Source organism: Periophthalmus magnuspinnatus, chromosome 12, assembly GCF_009829125.3.
Source record: "Periophthalmus magnuspinnatus isolate fPerMag1 chromosome 12, fPerMag1.2.pri, whole genome shotgun sequence".
In the NCBI taxonomy this organism is placed as follows: domain Eukaryota; kingdom Metazoa; phylum Chordata; class Actinopteri; order Gobiiformes; family Gobiidae; genus Periophthalmus; species Periophthalmus magnuspinnatus.
The window spans coordinates 18,867,754-18,894,408 of NC_047137.1; the positions used below are offsets into that span (position 1 = coordinate 18,867,754).

Genomic DNA, 26,655 nt, shown 5'->3' on the forward strand with positions numbered 1-26,655 from the left:
TCAGGTCCTGCTCAGGTTCACCACAGACACAGAGGAACCTTCAGTGAACAGGATAAACCCTGGAAACAGAGGCTCAGAGAAGGACGAGGAGAAGGTCCAGATGTGGGACAGTCGTCCATCAGAGAAGACCTGATAGAAGGACAGAGCTCCAGCCTCAGAGTCCAGGAACACGCCCACTCTGCCTGAGGACACGCCCCCTGATGAGCTGAGCCAATCACAGACCTTTGTTCTCTCTTTGTTGTGGCGGGTAAAACACTCTCCTCTGTTGATCTCCAGACTCCAGGACAGATCGTTGTGTCCAAACACAGACTCGTCTCCTCTCCGCTTGATTCTTCCATAACTCACTGCTATAAAACCCACTCCCCGCTCCACTTCACCTCCCAGTAACAGCGCCCCCTCAGGCCAGTGGAGCTCAGGACCTGATGATTGTCACCAATGAAAACCTGTCGTCATGATCTCGAACCTTCTGCTCCACCTTCACACATGTCACAGTTCGTTTGTCCTCAGACAGAAGGAGACGTCTGTGAGCTGAGTTTGGGTCCAGAGAGAACTCACAGGAGTCTGAAACACAAACATCTGAACGTGAGGAGAATGTTCATGTGTGAATGTTGGAGCAGAATCAGTGTCTCTAGAGCTGGAGGAGCCTGGAGGAGCTACATGAGAGTTTTGTCTCTGGTGTAATGGACATGATTGTACACATGGTGGCGCTGCTGCCTCACTGTTCTCATGTGTCTTTTTGAAGCCTTTGGATGGTTGTGTTTGCAGCTCTGTGACATAAACAGATGATGATGTGCAGCTGGGGCTGTCCATGGATTTACTGAACAAACAGCAGCAGGTTCAACAGAAGCTGCGTCCTGTGGAGTCTGGACCAGCTCTAGTGCAGGACGAGGCTTCTACAGCTCGTGGTGTGAGGGTAAAATGCTCATGTTTCTGTGGATCTTTGTTCAAAGGACAGTGTCTCTGGAGTTAAACTCTTTTGACTCTCACACCTGGAGTTACATCAGTTTGATTCACCTCAGACAAAACAATGTCCCAGAATAAAGTAAATAAAATGTTTATTTCAAGAGATTTATGTAATTTATACAGTCTATTATTAACAATATGAAACAACATGAAACAACATGAAACAATATGAAACAATATGAAACAAAACTCACACATCCTCAGATCTGAGACCATCTGGACCTCTCCAGGAGGATCCAACCTGAAACACACAAGTCCAGATTAGACCAGACCAGACCAGACCAGAGACCAGGACCAACCATGGACCAAAGACCAAACTGTAGATCTTCTTTTTTTTTCTTTCAGTTCCAAATCTTAAATAAAATAAACTTAAATTTCTTTGTTTGAGGCTTTTACCTCAGGTTCTCCTGCTGGTCAGACATGGAACATGTTACAGTACAAACGGTGTAATCCCTCATTTGTCCAGGAGGGGCCAGTGTAGAGAAGGTTTCAGTGGTGGTCTCTGGACACTGTTGTTCTGATCAAGACGTTTCAGCTCCTGAAGACATTTTCAATTTGATGGAACTGGGATTTATATTAATCTGAGTCAAATAAGAGACAAATGAGGAACTGAAAAGAGACCAGGACTAAACCAGGACTTAACCAGGACTAAACCAGGACTAAAACCAGGACTGAACCAGGACTGAACTAGGACTAAACCAGGACTGAACAGGTCTGAGGAGGCTCAGGCTCTTTATAGAGACGTACTGACCCATAATGAGGTCAGCTCAGGGGCAGTTTCTCTCTAAAACTCTTCCCTTTGGGGCTGGACTCAGTGTGGTATAAATCCCAGAGTCTCAGACCAGGACCATGAAACTGAAAATGACTCAGGATGAAGCAGAAACATCTTGAAACGTCCAGATGTCGACCTCTGAAACCGAGGACCAGGACCCACACCTGACAGACAGCAGGGGGCGGTCTCACCTGGGTGTCTCCTGTGAACAGGGGGCGCTCTTCAGTCCAGAACACGGTGGCTCCTCTCCTGAGTCCTGGAGGTCATTGAGACTGAGGTCCAGGTGTGTGGGACTGGAGGAGCTGAGGCCTGAGGCCTGAGGATCACAGCTGTGAGGAGACAGACCACGACCAGAGACACTGAAAAAGCAGAACTGTGCATGAATATCTTGGGGGTTTTTTTTTTCTTTTTTTTTTTTTCAATTCAAAATCTTGAGTAAAAATAAAGTTACATTTCTTTGCTTGAGACTTTCACCTCAGGTCCTCCTCTCAGGTCCTCCTGTTTCTCGTTCCCCAGACTGAGGTCATTCATCTCGTTCAGAGAGTGGTGTTTGTTCAGTTTTTTCTCTGCAGACAGACCATTTTTACTCTGCATCCAGACCTCGCGAGGAGGATCCAACCTGAAACACACAAGTCCAGTTTAGACCAGGACCAGGGCCAACCATGGACCAAAGACCACACTGCAGATTTTATTTTTTCTTTCAATTTCAAATATTGAATAAAATAAACTCACATTTTTTTGTTTGAGGCTTTCACCTCAGGTCCTCGTTGGACATGGAAAGATGTTACAGTACAAACAGTGTAATCCCTCATTTGTCCAGGAGGGGCCAGTGTAGAGAAGGTTTAGTGGTGGTCTCTGGACACTGTTGTTCTGATCAAAACATTTCAGCTCAGCAGGGGGCGGTCTCACCTGGGTGTCTCCTGTGAACAGGGGGCGCTCTTCAGTCCAGAACACGGTGGCTCCTCTCCTGAGTCCTGGAGGTCGTTGAGACTGAGGTCCAGGTGTGTGGGACTGGAGGAGCTGAGGACTGAGGCCTGAGGACCACAGCTGTGAGGAGACAGACGACGACCAGAGACACTGAAAAAGCAGAACTGTGCATGAATATCATGTTTTTTTCTTTCAATTAAAAATTTTAAGTCAAATAAACTCACATTTTTTTCTTTTTTTCCTCAGGTCCTCCTCGCGGGTTTTCTTGTTTCACCTCAGGTCCTCCTCTCGGGTCCTCCTGTTTCACCTCAGGTCCTCCTCTGGACTGCTCTGCGTGGAGCCTTCAAAGGGAGAAGATCAGATTTTCTGTTATTTGATAAATTGGGGTAAATGTTTCCCCCTCCCTGAACCTCCACCTTAAGGTGGTGGAGCTTGGAGTAGAGCTGCTCTTCCTCCACGTTTAAAGAAGCAGCTGAGGCTCAGGCATCTGCTCAGGATGCCTCCTGGACGCCTCCCTAGGGAGGTGTTCTGGGCATGTCCCACCGGGAGGAGGCCCCGGGGAAGACCCAGGACACGCTGGAGGGACTATGTCTCTCTGGCCTGGGAACGCCTTGGGGTCCCACTGGAGGAGCTGGAGGACGTGTCCAGGGTGAGGGAAGTCTGGGAGTCCCTGCTTAGACTGATGCCCCCGCGACCCGGCCCCGGATAAGAGGAAGAAAATGGATGGATGGATGAGTAAATGTTTCAGACTTACATTTCTTGTTCTTCTGCAGATCGATTTTGGGGCTAAAAAATAAAATAAAAGTTGGTCAGAACTTCTTATATTTATTTCTGTTTATCAGATTTGATCTTCACAGCATCAAATTTGCAAAATGAAACGTCCTGAAGGTTCTGAGGCTCTAAGCTCCAGGTGGAATCTGAGTGAAACACTGAAGAACTTTAGTAAAAGACAAAGTTAAATCTGTCACTGGACAAATCGTTGTAGGACTGAAGACGTTTCTCTGCTCGTCCAAGTCTCTCCTTCAGTTCTGGTCAGATTCCTGCTGGACACTGACTTATGTCTGTGTGAAGGAGGAGCTAACCACACTGAAACGGTAAACAGCTTCTGTCTCCAGTTTCAGTCTTATTGGTGCCCATTCAACTTTTAATGGTTCTAAGGCTGGCCCTATCATTCTTTTTGTTCTCTTTGTTTGCTTTGGGTCTGAGGGTGGAGTTATAAATGGGGATAGATTATGTCTCAGGCCTCATTTTTGTTTAAGGAAGAATTCTCTTCCCCAACAAAAATATCTTCTTTAACTCTCCTATCAAACCATTTCTTTTTGACAGGTTTGTTCTCCTTGGATTCTCCCCGTGTGAACTTGATGTTTGGATCCACCACATTAATATGTGCAGGAGACAGAAGTTGTTTCAGTTTCAGTGTGGTTAGCTCCTCCTTCACACAGATATAAGTCAGTGTCCAGCAGGAATCTGACCAGAACTGAAGAAGAGACTTGGACGAGCAGAGAAACGTCTTCACTTCTACAACGATTTGTCCAGTGATTGAAGTTTGTGTTTTCCTCTGGATCAGACCTGGACGTCTGAGGGACACAGACTCTGAAGATCTGTGTGTAAATGTGATTTAAACTTGTGTGAATATGTTTGTGTTAAACAGCCGTGTGCTGAGGCGCTGGTCTGGAGCTCTCACCTCTTTGTCCTTTTGACGTTTCCACAGGAAGAAGAAGAAGAAGAAGAAGAAGACGACGAGGAGAAGGACGAGGGCCCCACACACTGAGCCTCCGATCACAGGGGCCCCAGGGCCCCCAGGGCCCTCTGCTGTGGGACACAAACACATGTGGAGATGAGAGCGTCTACTGCTGCTCCACCTGCTCCACCTGCTCCACTTGGACCTCTCCTTCTCTCTCCTCCTCAGTGTGTTCTCCTCCTCAGTGTGTTCTCCTCCTCAGTGTGTTCTCCTCCTCAGTGTGTTCTCCTCCTCAGTGTGTTCTCCTCCTCAGTGTGTTCTTACCTTTCACTCTCAGGTGGACCCAGGTCTTTGCTCCAGAGTTGCTGGTGAAGGTCTGACAGAGGTATGAGCCCTGGTCGGACATCTTCACGTAGGACAGCTGCAGAGAGGCGTCTCCTCTGGAGATCTGCTCAGGAAACAGGGAAGTGCGCCCCCTAAAGGTCTCAGCCTGCTTCTTCAGCTGATCTGTGCCGTACTGGAAAGCATGAACCAGGAGGTCCACTTCAGTTTTGAGCCACCGGATCACATCAATGTCACCCCCATCAGAGCTGCAGGGCAGGACACAGGTCTCCATGACGACACAGGACACTGACGGCGACTCTGAGGAGACAAGGAGACAAGGAAATAAGTGAGGGAACAAGGACACACTTAGGTGTGGCAGATTGAATCCTTTTCCCTATGAGTTTCATTACAGTGCACGTCAGCGAGCTCTTCCTGGTTAAGTGAAACAAACACATATGGAGATGAGAGGTTCTACTGCTGCTCCACCTGCTCCAACCTCAGGACTCCACCACTGCTCCTCAACTTCCACAGTCAGGTGGATCCAGAGGCACAAGACCCTCCTCTCTCTCCCCTTCTGTCTCTCCTCCTCTCTCCTTCTCAGTGTGTTCTCCTCCTCAGTGTGTTCTCCTCCTCAGTGTGTTCTCCTCAGTGTGTTCTCCTCCTCAGTGTGTTCTCCTCCTCAGTGTGTTCTCCTCCTCAGTGTGTTCTTACCTTTCACTCTCAGGTGGACCCAGGTCTTTGCTCCAGAGTTGCTGGTGAAGGTCTGACAGAGGTATGAGCCCTGGTCGGACTCCTTCACGTGGGACAGCTGCAGAGAGGCGTTTCCTCTGGAGATCTGCTCAGGAAACAGGGAAGTGCGCCCCCTAAAGGACTCAGCCTGCTTCTTCAGATGATCTGTGCCATCCTGAGAAAGATGAACCAGGACTTCGTTGTCAATTTTGAGCCACCGGATCAGATCGATGTCACCCTCATTAGAGCTGCAGGGCAGGACACAGGTCTCCATGACGACACAGGACACTGTCTCTGAGGAGACAAGGAGACAAAGTTTGCAGACAAGGAAATAAGTGAACAAGGACTTAGGTGTGTCCTTGAATCCTTTCCCCTGTGAGTGTCCTTAGTGCACGTTGGCTCTTCCTGATGTGAGACAGAGACATAAGTGTCTTTATTTTCAAACTCTTTTGTTTGGTCAAATGAATTATTTTTGTTCAGAACATATTTTACAGTAGGACTTCTACAGGGGGCAGTAGAGAGGGCACACACCTGGCTCCTGTCCTCCTGCAGAGGTCCACAGCCAGACCAGCAGCACCACCCTCCACAGCTCCACCCTCCACAGCTCCACCCTCCACAGCTCCATCTGAAACAGAGACATTTGGATCAGAGTCAGACCAGAGTCCAGAGGAGACAAACTGACCACTGCACGTCCAGGGGCACAGACTCTTCCAAAGGCCAGAACTCATTTCGTGACAATATGTTTGTATTTTTAAAACAATCATTTCTCAGATTCACTGAAACAAAAACAAAAACCAACAACAGGAGGTCCACACAGGAGGTCCAGACAGGAGGTCCACACAGGAGGTCCACACAGGAGGTCCACACAGGAGGTCCTGTTGAACTCAACTCCACCCAACTTCAAATCTGAATGTGAAACATGACTAAACAAAAAGGTGGAGGTGTGTGTGTTTTTACAGATAATTTAGTTACTCACAGATTGTCATTTGAGGTGTTTTCATCTTTTGAGTATGTTTCATTTAAAATGGAGCTAAAACAATCCCCCTCCAGACTCTACTTAGTCATATACAAACCTCCCCAGCTCTGTCTGAGTTTTATTGATGATTTTACTGAGATGCTTTCAGTCGTATGCACTGACTTTGATGGTTTAGTCATTACAGGTGATTTTAATGTACATGTGGATAATGTGTTTGACAGAAACACTAAAGAGCTCAGTTCTGTGAAACCTTTGGTCTGACTCATGTCAGCGAGCCACAACAGAGACACACTCTGGACCTGCTCATTACAAAAGGACTAAATATTTCAAATGTCAATGTGGTGGATGTTGCTCTGATCATTTCTGTGTCTTTTTTGACCTGTCTGTTATTCCCAAACCAGCGGCTGGTCCTGCAGTTGTTCAGAGGAGACACATAAATGATAAAACAGGTGCACTGTTCATGGAAATGATTCACTTTGAAAATGCCTCATGTTCTAATGTTGATGATTTGTTGAACTCTGTGACTCTGAGTGTTTTGAATGTTCTGGACACCATTGTCCTGATGAAGGTTAAAATGGTTAAAGATGAGCAGAAAGCTCCATGGAGGAATGATGACTCAGGGCACAGAAAAGGGAGGAGGGCCGAGCGGGAATGGAGCAAGTCAAAGCTCCAGGTTCATTATGAGATTCACAGAGAAAAGATGCACATGTACAACCACAGTTTATGTAGAACAAGGGAGAGGGATTTTTATGACATTATTGGAAGTTGCAGTATCAACTCTCATGTCCTGTTTGCAACAGTAAACAGATTAACAAACCCCCAGCTCCACTGCCGTTAGAATTAATTTAACATCTAAGTGCAGTGAGTTTGCAGTTTTCTTTAATGAAAAGGTTCAGGGCATTAAAAATGACATCAACTCCACAAATAACAACCCAGCACCACCGAGACACTGACTCACTCTGCTCCTGTAACTGACAAAACTGTCCCAGAGACTGGACTGGACTGGACTTTGGACTTTTTTGTTGCTGTGTTGGTTCTTAACACTAATATCACAGAGGGCTCCTGTGTTAATGACAAATATAGAAGATGTACTGAACAATGCTCTGGAGTTCTTACATAAAGTCCAAAATGCTTCTCTAAACTTCAGCACACGTGAATAAAAGACAGGATTAAGGATAGAGTCAAACCAGTGAAGGAGTGAAGAGGTTATAAAGGCCCTGTCCATGTGTCCTACAGCTGCAGGTCTGTCACTCACCTCTGATGGAACGTCTGCAAAAGTCTACAAACGATTTATCCAACACACGATTTAGTCCAACGAGCACGAACGAGAGAAACAGACAGAGAGGGAGAGAGACAGAGAGAGAATCTGAGACTGTAAATGAAGACTTTTTATTGGAGCAAATAAAGGTTCAAAGTTCACCTTTACAACACTCACATAATAGAGTCATAAAAACTGTCGCACAACATCAACAAAATGGAGTCACAATGAGATGAATTTCTAATCGTTAAAACACAAAATATTAAATCAACAGAGAATTTGTCTTGAATCAAAAAGTCTGGTTTATTGAATTAATTGTGCACAATTGTCAAAGAGCTGTTCTCCCTGATCATGTCGTCTTTCCTTCAGCTGATAAAGAAAATACACACAGTGTATTTATACCATCACAATCAAACTGTTTACTAGACAAAGGGGCTGGACGCACAAACAAGAGAAACACTCCTGAATAACAGATTGTTCTGTGTTAATGCAGGTGGATTGGACCAAGAGATGCAGGACTCGGGGAAAAAGGTTTACAGTGTTTATTTATAATAAGTGATAAATTAAACAATAATGAAGGTAGATCTGGTGATGAGCGGTGGACGAGGTGCATCAAGTCAAAAGGAAGAGGCGAACCACAAACTGACAACATCTATTATCTCCCTTCACACAGATATAAGTCAGTGTCCAGCAGGAATCAGACCAGAACTGAAGAAGAGACTTGGACGAGCAGAGAAACGTCTTCAGTCCTACAACGATTTGTCCAGTGACAGATTTAAACTTAATCTTTTGCTCTGGATCAGACCTGGAAGACTGAGGGTTTACACAGATACACTCTCATTTTACACTACACTCTGTGTGTGTGTGTGTGTGTGATGTTGAATATTACAAACTAAAGTAACAAAGTAAAGTGTGAGATGCAGGAGACCGGCTGGGAGCAGGATGAGCTCCAGCTTCTGGCGAGCACGAGCTTTTAAAGGTGCAGTGCGTCGGGCCCTTGACACGTCGAGAGTGCACCACCCAGCTCCACCTGCACAAAATAATAAAATAACACACGGCAACACGTCTAAGGATGGGGGCGTGACAGACACAATACAACAGAGGACGACTCATAAAAAGTGTGGATTACATTTATTCCAAAGAGAGATTTACAATTGAAAAAATGATATTAAACAAATGATCTGAGACGACATTATTGTAAATAAATCACATGAGCAGAGCTGTGAACTCTCCCAGAAAATCAGACGAAAAGAAAATGGACCATGACTCGATGAAACATATGGAACCTAATGAAAAAAACTAAATAATCACAAACTGTTTATATAAATGGACAAACAGTAGCTAACCTGCTAACGTACACTGTTTATATAAATGGACATATCTAACCTGGCACCGCCGCGTTTGAAACAGGAAGTGATCATGTCGCACTTCCTGCTCCATCGACTCTTTGTCCAGTTCACTCTCTGTGTATAAACAGCGCCCCCTCTGTCCTCTCTCTGTCTCTTCAGACTCATTCTGGTCTTAAATGTTCGTATTAACCCTCTACATGATCCTGGGGTTTTTATTTCACTTTTGTGTCTGTGTTACGTTAGCAACAGGTTTGATTGACAGCGTTGCTAAGGGCCCACTCCCTGTTAAACCAGCGGTGTGGGCGGGAAGGGGCGTTACCTTCAACATCCTCTCTCCTGATTGGCTCTTTGGTTGCTATGATACTCACAGTTGGAATTCCAAATACGGAAATCAGCCCCAAATTTGCCTCTAATGCCCCGATGAGCTTCATTTGACGTCACATTCACTCCGTCCACTTCTTTATACAGTTTGTGGAAATACCTCATAAAAATATCCTTTAAATCTGGGTTATCTACTGATTTTCACAAGTCTGAGAAATAAAGTTACAGCCTTTAGACAGGACGGAGACAACGTTTTTTCAAAATAATTCAAAATGTACAAGGTAAAAGTAAAATCATGTGGAAAACTATTGACAAACTATTGGGAAAAAACAGATGATATCAATCTGTAAATGAATGGAAATGTTACTGATGAGGCTTTAGCGATAGAAGTACATTTTAGTGGATATATTTAAAATTCAGTGCATAAACTGACTCAGAACTTTCAAACTATCTCTCTATTCCAATGAGTTATCAACCACATTTAACCCGACGCCCAACAAATGAAATCAAGTTTGGGTCAAAATCAAAGGACATTTATGGACTTGATATATTAAAATAAATAAATAGAGTCACTTTCCAGCTCATCAGATGCTGTGATAAATACAAATATCTATGAAGGTGAGTTTCCTAAAGCTCTAAACCATCGTCAGCTCTATTTTTAAATGGAGTGACAAACAGGATGTGGGTTTGTCCCTGAAGCCTCGTCCCAGCTGCCTCTAAAGGGCTGGAGAAGGATGTGGCACAACATTTTACTGCACTTTGATTTAAACCCTTTAAAGACACGTCTATGGGAGTGCCTCAGGGGTCCATACTGGGACCTCTGCTCTTTAGTTTTTATATAAATGATCTAAAGTGTGTCCTGATGTAATAATGTACACTGATGACACAGGGAGTTTTACATATGAGAAAATGAATTGAAGGCAACAGAAAAAATGACAAGAGAAATGGAAAAACTGTAAATTGACTTCAGACATAAACATCAATGAAACAGTTTCAGTGTTTTGTTTGTTTGTTTTTTACCAATAAATGTAAATCCACAGGCTCCTCGAAGTTTAGTAAATGGACAAAACTTAAAGAATGTAGAAGAATTAAAATACTAAGGTCTGTCACTTGGATCTAAACTTACTTTTAAAAGCCACAGTTAAAGTTCAACATGAATTTTAAATCTGACGTCTCATTTACATATTTTAATGTCATAATTGTCTCACACCTTTGATACTGTGTCACGAGCTGCTCATGTGTAAACAGTGAGGAGGTGGAGGAGGTGGAGGTGGTGGTGGAGGTGGTGGAGGTGGTGGAGGTGGAGGTGGTGGAGGTGGAGGAGGTGGAGGTGGTGGAGGTGGTGGAGGTCGTGGAGGTGGAGGTGGTGGAGGTGGTGGAGGTTCTGGAGGTGGTGGAGGTGGTGTACATATGTAAACAGTGTGTGGAGGTCAGTGTTGTTCTGACACTGACCACAGCCACGTCCAGGGAAACCTCCAGTGTGTCAGTGTCCATCAGTGACTCTGTCCACTGTCCTGATCCTGACCCGTCTGAAGGAGACTGGACGCTCGGCTGTCGCTCTGACTGGTCACTCTGTGGTCAGGGGGTGAGGGTCCTGCTCAGGTCCTGCTCAGGTCCTAATCAGGTCCTAATCAGGTCCTGCTCAGGTCCGGCTCAGGTCCTGCTCAGGTCCTGCTCAGGTCCTATTCAGGTCCTGCTCAGATCCTGCTCAGGTCCTGCTCAGGTCCTGCTCAGGTTCACCACAGACACAGAGGAACCTTCATCAAACAGACCAAACCCTGGAAACAGAGGCTCAGAGAAGGACGAGGAGAAGGTCCAGATGTGGGACAGTCGTCCATCAGAGAAGACCTGATAGAAGGACAGAGCTCCAGCCTCAGAGTCCAGGAACACGCCCACTCTGCCCAACAACACGCCCGCTTTGCCTGAAATTACGCCCCCTGAGGAGGTGAGACAATCACAGGCTCTTCTTCTCTCTTTGTTGTGACGGGCAGAACACTCTCCTCTGTCGATCTCCAGACTCCAGGACAGATCGTTGTGTCCAAACAGACACTCCTCTTCTGTCCGTCTGATTCTTCTGTAACTCACTGCTACACAAACCCACTCCCCTCTCCACTTCATCTCCCAGTAACAGCGCCCCCTCAGGCCAGTGGAGCTCAGGACCTGACGATCACCAGTGAACCTGTTGTCATGATGTGGATACTTCTGATCCTCCTTCACACGTGTCACAGTCCGATTGTCCTCAGACAGGAGGAGACGTCTGTGAGCTGAGTTTGGGTCCAGAGAGAACTCACAGGAGTCTGAAACACAAACATCTGAACGTGAGGAGAATGTTCATGTGTGAACGTGTCTACAGTGGCCCTGATCTGAATATTAATAACAGACCAATCAGGTGCATTATTCCCTGAGTTCACTCCTGCAGGTTTGATTGACAGATTTGTTCAGTGTTTAACTGATGTTTTTACTGCACCACTTTTGTCTCATTGCTTTTTTATTTCTACCATAGTTTCTCTTCCTGGCCACAAGTCAGACCCAAAACGTAAAAAAAAAAAAAACACTCAGTGTGATAAACATGTGACCCCAGTCCCAAGGTAAATTTCTCCCAAGACAATAAAAGATTATCTGATCTGAGACTGAAGCAACAGCAAAAATGGATTTGAAGATATTTAAATAATAATAATAATAATAATAATAATAATAATAATAATAATAATAATAATAATAATAATAATAATAATAATAATAATAATAATAATAATAATACAAAGCCATTAAAGAATGGAACGGGCTTCCAGACAACTTAAAGAACATGGCAGATTTTCACAGCTTCTCAGGGGCCGTCAGAGATCGGCTCTTAGAGCCTCAGTCTTGTGCTCACTAATAATACCAGACGTGTATCCAGACTATCAGATTATGATTGTTATTACACTGCCGTATCCACACCAGTTGGATATATATCTACTGGGTGCTCCCCTCGTGGGTACATCCAGTAGCTATTGCATAGTTTTTTCTGCACTGTAAACATACTGAGGCACTTACCTTTTGCACTATAGATAACACACTTTAAGTGACTGCTGCAATTTTACTTCTATTTGACTATTTTATTGTTGCTTTATTACTTGTTTTATTAGTCTGTTGAACACTGAATAATCTGTACTTTTGAATTCTTGCACTGATCTGTACTGTATTGTTTTTACATTGTACGTGTTAATTGTTGTTTTAATTGCTGTTTAGTTGTTGTTTTTAGGACTACAGATGGAAAGTAGCATTATGCTAAATCTGGTGCAGCCATCTTTAAATGTAACTGCACATTGTCCTTTAAATAAATAAATAATAAAAATAATAATTAAACATAGAATGAAGATTTCACATGTCGCTCAAAAAAATGAGCCTGTACATTTTAAACCTTAAATTAAAACACAGGGGGTGTGGCCCAGGGTCATGTGACAGTCTGTTTGTTTCTACGGTAACAAAGAAGTCGCCCTAAAACTCTGAAAATGATTTGTTCTAATATTTGTTCAAATTAAGCCAAAGTCCGGGTCCTGTCACATCCTCACTGGGCCCTTACTATTCACATCTATTTGATATGTTTTATTTTTTATTGTTTTTTTTTAATTTAATTTATAATTTGATCTTGTGCATGTAATCCCCACACTGGCCATCAGGGGGCAGTGTTTCAACATGAACTGACCAGGGAGCAATGGGATGAGGAAGCCCCTGAGACGGACGGAGCTGGGAGAGTGTGAGGGAAGTGATGAGGCAGATGTGTAAAGTGGCCTGCTCTTTACACTAAAACATGTTTAAAATTTAAGTTAAAACCTTTTTATTTGGCACAAGGTCAAATTGAATCTAAATAATCTAAATTTAATTGAGTTTAGGAGATGATACAGCAGGTGTAATATTTAGTTCAGAAATAATTAATTTTAAATCTTCAGCTCATTATAAAATTATATATATATATATATATATATATATATATATATATATATATATATATATATATATATACACACACACACACACACACCCACACACACACACACACACACGTATATATATAATAGTAGCAGAGTGTTTTTTTTATACATATATATTATAAAAACACTCTACAGGTTTGTATTTAAATGTCAGAGCACACAGATATGGCAGTGAAGAGACCGTCCACCACAAGCTAAAGTTACATCAACTGTTTCCTGTCGACAGTAAAACGAGTCTCTTTGTTCCAAAGATCAGAGCGTGTCACTTCTGCTTCAGATACAAGTCAAAACTGTGTGATTATTATCAGTGAAATGTGGAGCAGTGATAAATACTTTTACTGCACAGAAGAAAAACACACAGGACGTAGAGTCACTATCTGAGGCTCAATGTTCTAACGTCTCTATTGACTGAGTGACTCATGATGAGTTTGTGGAGAAACTTAAACCTGTTTGTGACCGTCCTGACTGTGAGGCTGATGCTTCTCTTCACTTGTTGAGTCTCTTTGTTGAATAAACCACTGAGTTTTAGACGCTGTAGATTGGACAAACAAAGCTGTTTGTGTCAAAAGACTAAAGTGACACATTAAATGATGAAGTACTTTGTCGTGATGACCCTGCTGACCTTAACTCTCTGACCACATTGTCTAGTTCCCTCTCCTTTTGTCCACAGATCGTGCTCATCAGTCGATCTGGGAGAAGAGACAAAACTCTGTCCCAGATGAAACTAGACTTTATATCACTGCCACACTGTGCATTTAAACTGGGACTGTCCATTTCAGCTCTGACCAGAGGCCAAAGTCACACATGTGACTGAAGCCGTTTCTATAGCGTTGTCTGGCAATCATCATGAAAAGACATAGTTTTTTTTATCTCTCTGCCTCCACAGCTCCATGTTCTTGTCTCTGTTTCGTTTTAGTTCATAATAAATAAAGTCTTTTTTTTCCTTTTTTCTGTACATTTTTGTTATTATAATTGGTCTGTAAAGGAAATTAAAATATTGTGTGATTAGTTTACCTTTGAGAAATCATGTGGTCTTGTAACTAAAACTCATTTGGTTTGGTCGTCAAGACAGTGTTAGAAAACCTTTCATCGAAATTCTTTTGTTCCCTTTTGGTTGCTAATCGTATTAAGATGTGTTTATAATGTAAGTGAAGAGAGATGCAATCAGACCAACAGTGGCTTTCAGATCCCTCTCCTTTGACATGTATCACACCTTGTATTGTTTTGACTCCACATGTTCCATCCTGAGGTGATCCAGCTCATGAAGCCTCCAGGAGCTCGTCTGGACACACCTCAGGAGGAGTGTCACATCCGGACTTTGAAATGTATGTTCTCTGGTTCATCTCAAACTATATAAACCTGGTGTTTTCCATCATTCAGGGTCTGACATAAGGGGAGATGCTGTCGGACATATTTCTTGCAAGAAATAAACTCTTGTCTTTGCTTCATGTTCATCAGAGCTGCAAAAGGAGTCTTATTGCCACAATGATTAGTTGATTTAGAATATTTGCCTATTTTTTTGTGTATATTTATTTATTTTTTATACTTTTTTCACATGTTTCATAGTTTTGCTCCTGGTCGTTTTTGTTTCGTGCCCAGGAGTCTTTAAATATCGTGACCCCGTCGTGCTCGCTCTCTCTGTTCACCACTCTGCCGGTCTTCGTCTCTGTCCTGTGTGTCAGAGGGCACATGTCATATGTCATGCTCTGAGTCCAGTGCTGCCCCCTGCTGGCACACTCCTCCTCCTCCTTTTTGTTTGGCCTGTGAGTCTGGACGTTTTGTTTTAGGTCTTTTTTTGTGCAGGGAGAGTTTTTTTTTCTTAAAAACTAAGAAGAACCAGAAAGTTAAAAGGTATAATAAGAGTTGAACCCTCATCTCTGTTTCCTGTCCTTTGTTTTGATCTGGTTTCTGGTCATAATCTGGGAGTATTTTCAGTAAAAGTCGGGCTCTGTCTCTCTCCACAGACCTCGTGTTTGTTCCATAGACGTCCTGCCCTCTGCTCCTCTGAATCTCTCAAAACCTGAACATGGAGTCATGGAGCATCATAAACTCTCCTGGTGTTATCTGACCATCCTCTTCACCTGAGGGACCTGGGCTCTTTATGTACAAAAGGACAAAACATTAAGACCAAACTCCAGGGGCCTCAGTCATATCAAAGACAAAGACAAAGACCATCAGCACAAAGACTCTGTCCTCACGCTCCACAGAGACACAGTTTATACAGAACTGGACCTAAGAAACACCACGAATAAGAAGAGACGAGTGGAGAAACACCACTGTGAGCGTTTAGGCAAAGTCATAGTGAGTTCTGTTTTTGTTCAGCAATACCGGGGCTCCACAAGGGACAGTCCTCTCTCCCTTCCACTTCACTCTCTACACTACGGACTTCAGCTACTGCAGTGAGACTTGCCACTTTCAGAAGTTTTCTGATGACTCTGCAGTGGTGGGATGCATCAGCGGTGGTGACAAGAGGGCGTACAGGACTTTAGTGGGCAACTTTGTCACGTGGAGTGAAAAGAACCACCTTCAATTCAACGTGACCAAGACAAAAGAACTGGCGGTGGACCTGAGGAGGACCAAAGCTGCTGTGACTCCCATCCATGGGGTTAGTGTGGACGTGGTGGAGGAGTACAAGTACCTGGGAACGTACTTGGATAATAAACTGGACTGGAGCAGAAACGTGGACACTGTCTACAAGAAGGGTCAGAGCCGCCTCTATTTCCTGAGGAGGCTGAGGTCCTTTGACATCTGCAGGACGATGCTCAGGATGTTCTATGAGTCTATGGTGGCCAGTGCCATCATGTACGCTGTGGTCTGCTGGGGCAGTCTGCGCGTGAGGGACACTAACAGACTCAATAAGATCATCAGGAAGGCCGGCCATGTTGTGGGGGAGGAGCTGGACTCTCTGACTGTTGTGACAGGAGGATGTTGGTCAAAATCAGGACTATTCTGGGCTCTCCCTTCCACCCCCTCCACAAGGTGCTGGCCAATCAGAAGAGCTCGTTCAGCCACAGACTGTTACTGCCACGCTGCTCCACTGAGAAACACAGGAAATCTTTCCTGCCTGTCGCCATCAAACTGTTCAATTCTTGCTGTAAATGATCACATACATTTGATCAAGTACTGCAATATCCCGGTTACTCTCTGTACATTGATGCAAATATGTTGTTATGTAAATTATTTATAGAAATTGACTCTATTTTATTCTTATTTTATTCTTATTGTTTTTAACACTGTGAATTTTATGACGCTAATAGAAAAGTTCTATTTTGGGGTCGGTGGAATTTGTAACGAAGAGAATTTCTCCTCGGGGATCAATAAAAGTGATTCTGATTTATTTAGATCTTATCATATTAACCCTTGGATGCACAACTTACCAATACCTACACTCTTCCACGAGTGGGGTCAAAAATGACCCCAATTAAAATCAATGCGTTTTTGCAATAACCTGGGTGTTATTCTTGAAAATCTTTAAAACGAAGAGTTGGAATATTTTCATTTTCCAGGTACTCCTCATAAAACATGTTTGTGACATGAGGCCATTTGCATTTTTATTTATTTTTTCATTAAGTTTAAGAAATAGCTGTTTTTGTGTCACTACCCCCACTTCCACAAGTGGGGTCAAAAATGACCCCAATTGAAATCAGTGTGTTTTTGCTATAAACTAAACACATTTCTCTCATGTTGGTTAAGATGATATATTTTTGCTCAAACAAAAGAGTAATTTCCCTTTTGACATGTACATTTTCTTTTTACTTTTCATTCACATTTTAGCAATTAATAATGAATCAATCAGGTCAGTCAGGTGACAAAACATGTTTGTGTGCCCCTATGTCTGAAGGACAAACAGAGAACATTCCACAGGTCCAGAGACCATAACACTGTCCATGCATATGTACACACACAAACATCTTATCTTACTGTGTGCACCGTCACAAGCTACTTGCTTCTGGCTGTAACCATTGCACGCAGGGGTACTGCATTTCCAACAGCCATCAGTGACTTTGTAATCTTTGTTTTGTGGACACAACTGGGACCTCTTTCTCAGTTTTTGGCACGCCACACCTTCCCATTGCTTCAGTGATGTAGGTTGGTAGAGTCGGTGTACCTTTCAGTCGACTTTTCATGTGAGGTGTCACAAGCTTCTTTGAGACGTTTGTGAGGAAGTGTCGTCATCCGTTGGTGATGTCTATACAAGATTCAGGGTGCTGAGCCCTGAAAAATGAAAATGAAAAATAGGCATTCAGAGCACCATGGGCCACTTCTGCGTCTGCCATTTGCAGGTGTAGTTGCCAATTGTCTGGTCCATAGTATTTACTCCTCCTTTGGTCTGGTTGTAAAAGCGGATCACTTCTGTTTTGTTTTGTTTTTTCCTTTGGGCTGTTTTCATCCACCATCTTGCTGTGGTGCATTGTCCAAACAGTAGAACAGCCTTTCCCTTTTGTCTCACATAGCTGATCGTGGTCATGCTGCCACTGAACCCAAATTCAGTGCTGTGGACCACTCTGGACCTGGAAGCCTTCATGATTGGTGGAATGTCTGACTTGTTCTGTCGCTAAGTTCCCACAGTCAGACCCTTCTCCAGGAGATGCTCTGCAAGAGGCACACTGGTGAAGAAGTTCTCCTTGGTGATGTTGTGACCTGTGTGTCTGAATTCGCTGTACAACTGACAGAAAATGTTTTCCCCCAGATTCTTCTGGATATCTTCCCCTGGCTGTCTCCCTAGGTACATGATCCCATCAACTGCATATAGGGTGCATGCATCACAAACCCCCCCCCCCCCCCCCCTCCTGGGTGGTGAGACTGCTGACATCAGGTGTGTTAGTGAGACAATATTGACAGTCAAAGTTGCATCAGGTGTGAGAGATGACATCAGATGTGTAAGTGGCACAGTCAGAGTTGCTAAGAATGAAAGGTTCACAGAAGATTCCATAGGAATTGCTTGGGGTCATTTTTGACCCCACTTGTGGAAGAGTGGGGTAGTGATACAAAAACTGCAATTTCTTAAAATTAATGAAAAAGTAAAGAAAAATGCAAATGGCCTCATGTCACAAACATGTTTTTTGAGGAATACCTGGAATATGAATATATTACAACTTTTCATTTAAAAGATTTTGAAGAATAACAAACTCTGGGGTCATTTTTGACCCCACGTGTGCATCTAAGGGTTAAAGTGTATGAAAAGTTTTAAAAGTGATATTTAGGTCATTCGTAAAGTCCTCTTATAAATAACACAAAAAATACTCACACTTTCTCAGACCTGGGACCATCCAGACCTCTCCAGCAGGATCCAACCTGAAACACACAAGTCCAGTTTAGACCAGACCAGGACCAGAACCAGAGACCAGGACCAGGACCAGGACCAGGACCAGGGCCCACACCTGACAGCAGGGGGCGCTCTCACCTGACAGATAGCAGGGGGCGCTGGTCCTGTAGAGCGGTCAGGAGCTCGGCTGAGGGTCCTGGATGGTTGTAGCTCAGGTCTAACTCTCTCAGGTGGGAGGGGGCGGAGCTCAGAGCTGAGGCCAGAGCAGCCCTGCCCCTCTGAGAGACCAGACATCCAGACAACCTAAAGACACAGCATTACATTCATGTGGACACAAGGGGGCAGAGTGCATCATGGGAGCACCTCACCTGAGCGTCTCCAGTCTGCAGGGGGCGCTCTTCAGTCCAGAACACAGCAGCTCCACTCCTGAGTCCTGGAGGTCGCTGTGACTGAGGTCCAGGTGTGTGAGACTGGAGGAGCTGAGGACTGAGGCCAGAGGCCCACAGCTGTGAGGGGACAGTCCACACAGGGACAGACTAAGGAGACAAGAGGAAACAGTCACTCAGAGCAGCAGGGTCGCTCCTCCAGGGCCCTCACACTCTGGGCGGCTGTGACTCAGGACCATGGAAGTATAATCAGATCTGAACCAAAGATGGAGCTGTGGTGTTTCAGTGGCCTGAGCCCAGCGTCAGCACATGACGAAACATGTGACCAGTTCTGCCAAATGAGAGAGAGATGCTAATGCTGAGCTAGCACAGGCTCAGGACGAGGCTAGGCTAAAATCTCACTAAGCTAACTTTTAGGTGCTTTGAGGACTTACACATTCTAAAAAGTTGTTAAAATAAAGAAGAATCCTGACAAAATGGGCCCTTCATGAAAGCTGTGGATTCTTTGTCAGATTACAGGCAGTTTGATTTCCCTGTGGTCAGGTCAGAGGTCAGAGGTCAGGTACACTAACGCACTGTTACACTGCACTCTGAGGAAGAATTCTTACTGGGCTGGAGCTCCTGGCAGCTGCAGTATCTGGAGGAGCCACTACTCCACCTCTCACCAGGAGAGTCTTATGCAGTTCTTTTTATAGATCCACACTCAGGACAAACTACAGTCCACATGAGACAGGAGGTCCCACTCCAAACTCTCTGGATCTGTTCTGAGACTCACCTGAGCCTCTCCAGTCTGCAGGGGGCGCTCTTCAGTCCAGAACACAGCAGCTCCACTCCTGAGTCCTGGAGGTCGTTGTGACTGAGGTCCAGGTGTGTGAGACTGGAGGAGCTGAGGACTGAGGCCAGAGGCCCACAGCTGTGAGGGGACAGTCTACAGCCAATCAGACTGAGGACAGAGAGGGACATTAGAGACTAGAACCACCACACAAGAGTTTAAAAACAGTGTGGACTCACAGGACTTTGGTGGAGGCTCTGACCACAGGCAGCAGACCCAGGAGAGCTCTCTCTGAGGCCTGGTATTTCCTCAGGTCAAACTCCTCCAGGTCTGAGTCTGAGGACAGTAAGAGGAAGGACAGAGCTGGCCATGCAGCAGGAGACATGTTTTTACCAGCGAGGCGTCCTACTCTCATGTCCTGCTGTATCTCCTTCACCAGACTGTGGTCGTTCATCTCGTTCAGACAGTGGAGCAGGTTCAGTTTTTTCTCTGCAGACAGACCCTCATCATTCAGCTTCTGTTTGATGTACTTTACTGTCTCCTGATTGGTCCAGGCACTTCCTGTGTGAGTCAGCAGACCCTGCAGCAGCCTCTGATTGGTCGGCAGAGACAGCCCCAGGAGGAAGCACAGGAACAGGTCCAGGTGTCCATTTGGACTCTGTAAGGCCTGGTCCACAGCAGAGCAATGGAGTTTGGTAAGATCAACCTTGGGATTAACTAATTGGGATAATGTGGACAACAGTTGCTCTTTCAGCAGGTTGACCCCAGACTCCATGAAGATCTGATGGACGTGAAGAGCAGCCAGAAACTCCTGCACACTCAGATGGATGAAGCAGTAGACCTTGTCCTGGTACAGGCCTGGCTCCTCTCTAAAGACCTGTGTGAACACTCCAGAGTACACTGAGGCCGCTGCAGCGTCCAGCCCACACTCCCTCAGGTCACACTCGTAGAAGATCAGGTTTCCTTTCTGCAGCTGCTCAAAGGCCAGTTTTCCCAGAGACCACACCATCTTCTTGGTCTCTGTAGTCCAGTGAAGGTCCTCCCCTGATCCCTGGTGATACTTGATGTTCTGGACTTTGGCCTGCACCACCAGGAAGTGGACGTACATCTGTGTGAGAGTCCGGGGCAGCTCTGGTTCCTCTGTTTGTTCCAGAAGCTTCTGTAGAACTGTGGAGAGGATCCAGCAGAAGATCGGGATGTGACTCATGATGTGGAGGCTGCGGATGCTCTTGATGTGGGAGATGACGTCTCTGGCCTTGTTTCTGAACCTCTTCCTGAAGTACTGCTCCTTCTGCGGGTCGGTGAACCCTCGCACCTCTGTCACCATGGAGACGCACTCAGCAGGGATCTGATTGGCCGCGGCGGGGCGCGTGGTTATCCAGAGGCGAGCGGAGGGAAGCAGACTCCCCCTGATGAGGTTTACCAGCAGCACGTGCACTGAGGCGGACTCTGTGGGGTCGGTCAGGACTCGGGTTCTGCTGAAGTCCAGAGGAGGTCTGCACTCGTCCAGACCGTCAAAGATGAAGAGCACCTGGAGCTGTTGGAAGCTGCACAGATCTTTGGATGGACTGAAGAAGTGGTGCAGCAGTCCCACCAGGCTGAACTGTGTGTCTCTGAGCACATTGAGCTCTCTGAAAGTGAACGGGAACAGCAGCTGGAGGTCCTGGTGGGCGTGGCCTTCAGCCCAGTCCAGACTCAACTTCTGAGTCAGCACTGTTTTCCCCACACCGGTCACGCCCTTCATCAGCACCACTCTGATTGGCTTTGGTGAATGTGGGCGGGCTTTAAACATGTCCTGACACTGGACAGTCTCATTGGCTGGTCTCCTGGAGAGTGTCTCCATCTGTATGACCTCATGGTCCTGGTGGTTCTGTCCAGAGTCTCCCACAGTGATGAGGAGCTCTGTGAAGCCTTCATCAAACTCCATCTCCTCTGTGGTTCCTCTGAGGTCCTCTGTGAGGAAATTAAACCTCTGTCTCAGTCTGGACTTCATGTCCTCTGAGCTCCTCCTGATGATCTCTGTGAGGACACAAACAGAACATGAGACTATGGCTCCTCTGTTTGACTTTAAGTCTGGACATGGCCCTGACGTGTCTTTGTGTTGAAGGAGACACTGGATAAATATAACTCCAGGGTTCCACCATATCCATGTGTTTGTTGGACTAAAGTGTTTGGTCAAATTAAACATAGAAAACTGTTCAACAAATGATCAAACTGAAGTGTTCCAGGGAACTTTCCTACAGTATTTATTTTGTGGTTGTCCTGTCAGTCCAGCAGGTGAAATTCAGGTGAAATGGGGCGTTTCTACTTCTGACCCATTCAGGGTCAGTACTGGGGTTCATCAGGGTGAATCTTCTCTTCTGTTTCATTTGTTGATGATCTGTCTGTGCAGTTTAATGAAAGTAAAACTGGATGTTTTTCAGATGATCTGTGTGACCATCTGTCCAAACTATGGCCCAGGGGCCACATGTGGCCCAAAGATCAATTCTGGCTCATTCTAACTGTTCATTAAATTCAATGAACTCAAAAGTCACATTATGATTGTAAAGACAAGACACAAAGCTCTCTTCTGCTCCAGCTCACAGATGAGGTCAGATGTCTTGGAGATGAGACACAGAGTTAAAGAGCCCCCTACAGCGCCCCCTGGGGTTTACCTTCAGGATCACACTTCCGTTGGGACAGTTTCTTCAGTAGATCTTTCCTCTGGAGCTTCTGCAGGAGCCTGTGGGTCACAGTGATGCTGTGGACGCCGTAAACATGAACCATGCTCTTCACGAGGTCGTCTTTCTCCACATCATTTCTGTGAAGGATGGAGAACTCTCCCATCAAACTCTGGTCCTCCAGGAAACTCATCAACTTTAGAGATTCTTCCTCAGACAGAGCTCCAAAAGTCTCCTGCAGCAGGAGCTCCAGAGCAGCAGGACCTCCTCTGTCCTCCAGTAAACTGGACATGAACAAGAAACGTTTGAACTGGACAAATACTGTTACATAAAGTACAAACGGTGTAATCCCTCATTTGTCCAGAAGGGGCCAGTGTAGAGAAGGTTTCAGTGGTGGTCTCTGGACACTGTTGTTCTGATCAAGACGTTTCAGCTCCTGAAGACATTTTCAATTTGATGGAACTGGGATTTATATTAATCTGAGTCAAATAAGAGACAAAATGCGGAACTGAAAAGAGACGAGACATCAGGACTAAACCAGGACTGAACCAGGACTAAACCAGGACTGAACCAGGTCTGATTTTAAAGAGAGGACTGAAGTTGTTTTTGTGTATAATCCGTGTGAACATAAACGTTGTCCTGAGGTTTCATCTCCAGCTGAAGCCTCCTCTGGAACAGGAGGAGATCAGTCAGATGTGATCAGGACTAAACCAGGACTAAACCAGGACTGAACAGGTCTGAGGAGGGTCAGGCTCTTTATAGAGACGTACTGACCCATAATGAGGTCAGCTCAGGGGCAGTTTCTCTCTAAAACTCTTCCCTTTGGGGCTGGACTCAGTGTGGTATAAATCCCAGAGTCTCAGACCAGGACCATGAAACTGAAAATGACTCAGGATGAAGCAGAAACATCTTGAAACGTCCAGATGTCGACCTCAGAAACCTCCTCTACACTGGTACAGTATGAACAGGGGTCAGAGGAGCAGAGGAGCAGAGGAGCAGAGGAGCAGAGGGTCAGAGGAGCAGAGGAGCAGAGGGTCAGAGGGTCAGAGGAGCAGAGGAGCAGAGGGTCAGAGGAGCAGAGGGTCAGATCTTCTGTTGTTTGGTTGATTGAGGTAAATGTTTCAGACTTACTTTTCTTCTTCTTCTGCAGATCGATTTTGGGGCTAAAAATAAATAAAAGTTGGTCAGAACTTCTTATGTTTATTTCTGTTTTTCTGATTTGATCTTCACAGCATCAAAATGAAACGTCCTGAAGGTTCTGAGGCTCTAAGCTCCAGGTGGAATCTGAGTGTTCTCTTCAAAGTGAAACACTGAAGAACTTTAGTAAAAGACAAAGTTAAATCTGTCACTGGACAAATCGTTGTAGGACTGAAGACGTTTCTCTGCTTGTCCAAGTCTCTTCTTCAGTTCTGGTCAGATTCCTGCTGGACACTGTCTTATATCTTCTTTAACTCTCGTCTCAAACCATTTCTTTTCTGTGGCTCAGATCTGACCCTCACTCTGTTCTTTCGTGGTCAGTGTCTTTGAGATGCAGATGAACAGACTGTGTCCTGATCAGTTTGTGCTGCAGTGGACGGTGTGAGTCAAACAGAAGGTACTGGTCAGTGTGTGTGTGTGTGTGTGTGTGTGTGTTGGTCCTCTCTTGTTGTTCCTGCACAATCTAAGAAGGACAGTTTGTTCTTTGGCTTCTTCATGTGTGAACGTGATGTTTGGATCCACAGCATTAATATTTGCAGTAAAAGGCTCGAGAACCTGATTTTGATTTGAGTCCAAATGTCGTCCACCAGTGGGTGGAGCCTGGAGATGAGGCCAAAGCCTCCTGTTCACATTAGGCTGAGACTGGAGACAGAAGCTGTTTCAGTTTCAGTGTCGTTAGCTCCTCCTTCAGACAGAATCTGACCAGAACTGAAGAAGAGACTTGGACGAGCAGAGAAACGTCTTCACTTCTACAACGATGTGTCCAGTGATTGAAGTTTGTGTTTTCCTCTGGATCAGACCTGGACGTCTGAGGGACACAGACTCTGAAGATCTGTGTGTAAATGTGATTTAAACTTGTGTGAATATGTTTGTGTTAAACAGCCGTGTGCTGAGGCGCTGGTCTGGAGCTCTCACCTCTTTGTCCTTTTGACGTTTCCACAGGAAGAAGAAGAAGAAGAAGACGACGAGGAGAAGGACGAGGGCCCCACCCACTGAGCCTCCGATCACAGGGCCCCCAGGGCCCCCAGGGCCCCCAGGGCCCTCTGCTGTGGGACACAAACACATGTGGAGATGAGAGCGTCTACTGCTGCTCCACCTGCTCCACCTGCACCACCTGCTCCTCCTCAGTGTGTTCTCCTCCTCAGTGTGTTCTCCTCCTCAGTGTGTTCTCCTCAGTGTGTTCTCCTCCTCAGTGTGTTCTCCTCCTCAGTGTGTTCTCCTCAGTGTGTTCTCCTCAGTGTGTTCTCCTCCTCAGTGTGTTCTCCTCCTCAGTGTGTTCTCCTCAGTGTGTTCTCCTCAGTGTGTTCTCCTCAGTGTGTTCTCCTCCTCAGTGTGTTCTTACCTTTCACTCTCAGGTGGACCCAGGTCTTTGCTCCAGAGTTGCTGGTGAAGGTCTGACAGAGGTATGAGCCCTGGTCGGACACCTTCACGTGGGACAGCTGCAGAGAGGCGTTTCCTCTGGAGATCTGCTCAGGAAACAGGGAAGTGCGCCCCCTAAAGGTCTCAGCCTGCTCCTGCAGCTGATCTGTGCCGTACTGGAAAGCATGAACCAGGAGGTCTTCTTCAGTTTTGACCCATTGGATCAGTATGACCTCACCCTCATCAGAGCCGCAGGGCAGGACACAGGTCTCCATGACGACACAGGACACTGACGGTGACTCTGAGGAGACAAGGAGACAAGGAGACAAGGAAACAAGGAGACAAAGTTAGGATGTGACACGTTCATCACTGCGTTGGTAAAATGTCCTGTTCTCTGTGTCTGAACAGACACATTCAGGATCTGGTGTTTGGAGTTTCTCCACACAGAAGTTTAAAGACTTCTACAGGGGGCAGTAGAGAGGGCACACACCTGGCTCCTGTCCTCCTGCAGAGGTCCACAGCCAGACCAGCAGCACCACCCTCCACAGCTCCACCCTCCACAGCTCCACCCTCCACAGCTCCACCCTCCACAGCTCCACCCTCCACAGCTCCACCCTCCACAGCTCCACCCTCCACAGCTCCATCTGAAACAGAGACATTTGGATCAGAGTCAGACCAGAGTCCAGAGGAGACAAACTGACCACTGCACGTCCAGGGGCACAGACTCTTCCAAAGGCCAGAACTCATTTGGTGACAATATGTTTGTATTTTTAAAACAATCATTTCTCAGATTCACTGAAACAAAAACAAAAACCAACAACAGCCCAACACAGAACAGACCCAGAGACTCACACTCACAGTCAGTCCTGTGAGCCTCAGACACTCAGACTCATTTAAAACAACTTTATTTATAAAACACCAAAAACTTTACATCTGCCAAAGTGTCGTCCACAAACAGTGAACAGACACTGTCAACATCAAAGTCACAAAACAACTATTAAAACATAAAACTGTAAAACACAAGTTACTCAGGTTAATTATCAACAGACTCAGTCTAATCTTTAATCCACGGCCCTCATGAAGCTCCTGTTTAACCTGTGGGACAGCAAGCTGCAGCTGATCTAAGAGTGTGAGAGTAAGGGTGGACCAGGTCAGCGAGGTGGAGGGAGGTGGAGGGAGGTGGAGGGAGGTGGAGGGAGGTCGGCCATGCAAACACTTAAAGGAAGAAAAACAATTACATCAACTATAAAGCACACTGCTAATGCAAAGAAGCTAAAACAGGTGAGATGTCCTGGTGTTTTCTCGTCCAGTTTTACACATTTGTCACCAGCACCGTCCAGTCTGGAGACACAGACGTGTCTCACAGTTTCACTGTGTTCTGCTCACACTGAGCCCTTCATTTGGACCTGATGTCTTAGCTGGGAAAAATAGACTTCAACACGACTCTAAAAGCCAAGCCCTAAAGCAGGAGGTCCACACAGGAGGTCCACACAGGAGGTCCACACAGGAGGTCCACACAGGAGGTCCACACAGGAGGTCCACACAGGAGGTCCACACAGGAGGTCCTGTATAAACTTCAACTTCACTTTATTTGTGTCCCCCATGGGGCAATTAGTTTTACAATAGAGAGAAAAACAAAAAAGACAAACACATATAAAAACATTGAAAGGACACAAGAAAAACCAGTACATATTTGTCCATCCACAGAACAGGAAAAATACACAGCGGTAAGTAAGATTAA

The 26,655-nt window shown here is 45.4% G+C and overlaps 1 protein-coding gene across 1 annotated transcript; it reads right to left on the bottom strand.

Moving 5' to 3' along the window:
- Nucleotides 1-25,482, bottom strand: LOC129456688 (NLR family CARD domain-containing protein 3-like). The gene is made up of 11 exons (XM_055225594.1): nt 25,405-25,482; nt 24,898-25,215; nt 24,471-24,601; nt 23,490-23,521; nt 22,353-22,642; nt 19,938-21,717; nt 2,645-2,812; nt 2,187-2,354; nt 1,158-1,204; nt 464-561; nt 1-396 (listed from the first exon to the last, which is right to left on the bottom strand). The coding sequence occupies exons 2-11, from the start codon at nt 25,187-25,189 to the stop codon at nt 1-3; spliced, it is 3,402 nt and encodes a 1,133-aa protein (XP_055081569.1). The 5' UTR covers nt 25,190-25,215; nt 25,405-25,482.
- Nucleotides 25,483-26,655: the final 1,173 nt, after the last annotated feature.

What these genes read in the sequence shown, in the direction of transcription:
- LOC129456688 (XM_055225594.1), bottom strand. Translation starts at nt 25,189, where the DNA reads ATGGAGACCTGTGTCCTGCCCTGCGGCTCTGATGAGGGTGAGGTCATA. An exon ending in AACGTCAAAAGGACAAAGAG is followed by an intron (nt 23,522 to 24,470) that starts GTGAGAGCTCCA and finishes ATTTATTTTTAG; the next exon opens with CCCCAAAATCGATCTGCAGA. An exon ending in AGAGCCTCCACCAAAGTCCT is followed by an intron (nt 2,813 to 19,937) that starts GTGAGTCCACAC and finishes CTGCTTTTTCAG; the next exon opens with TGTCTCTGGTCGTCGTCTGT.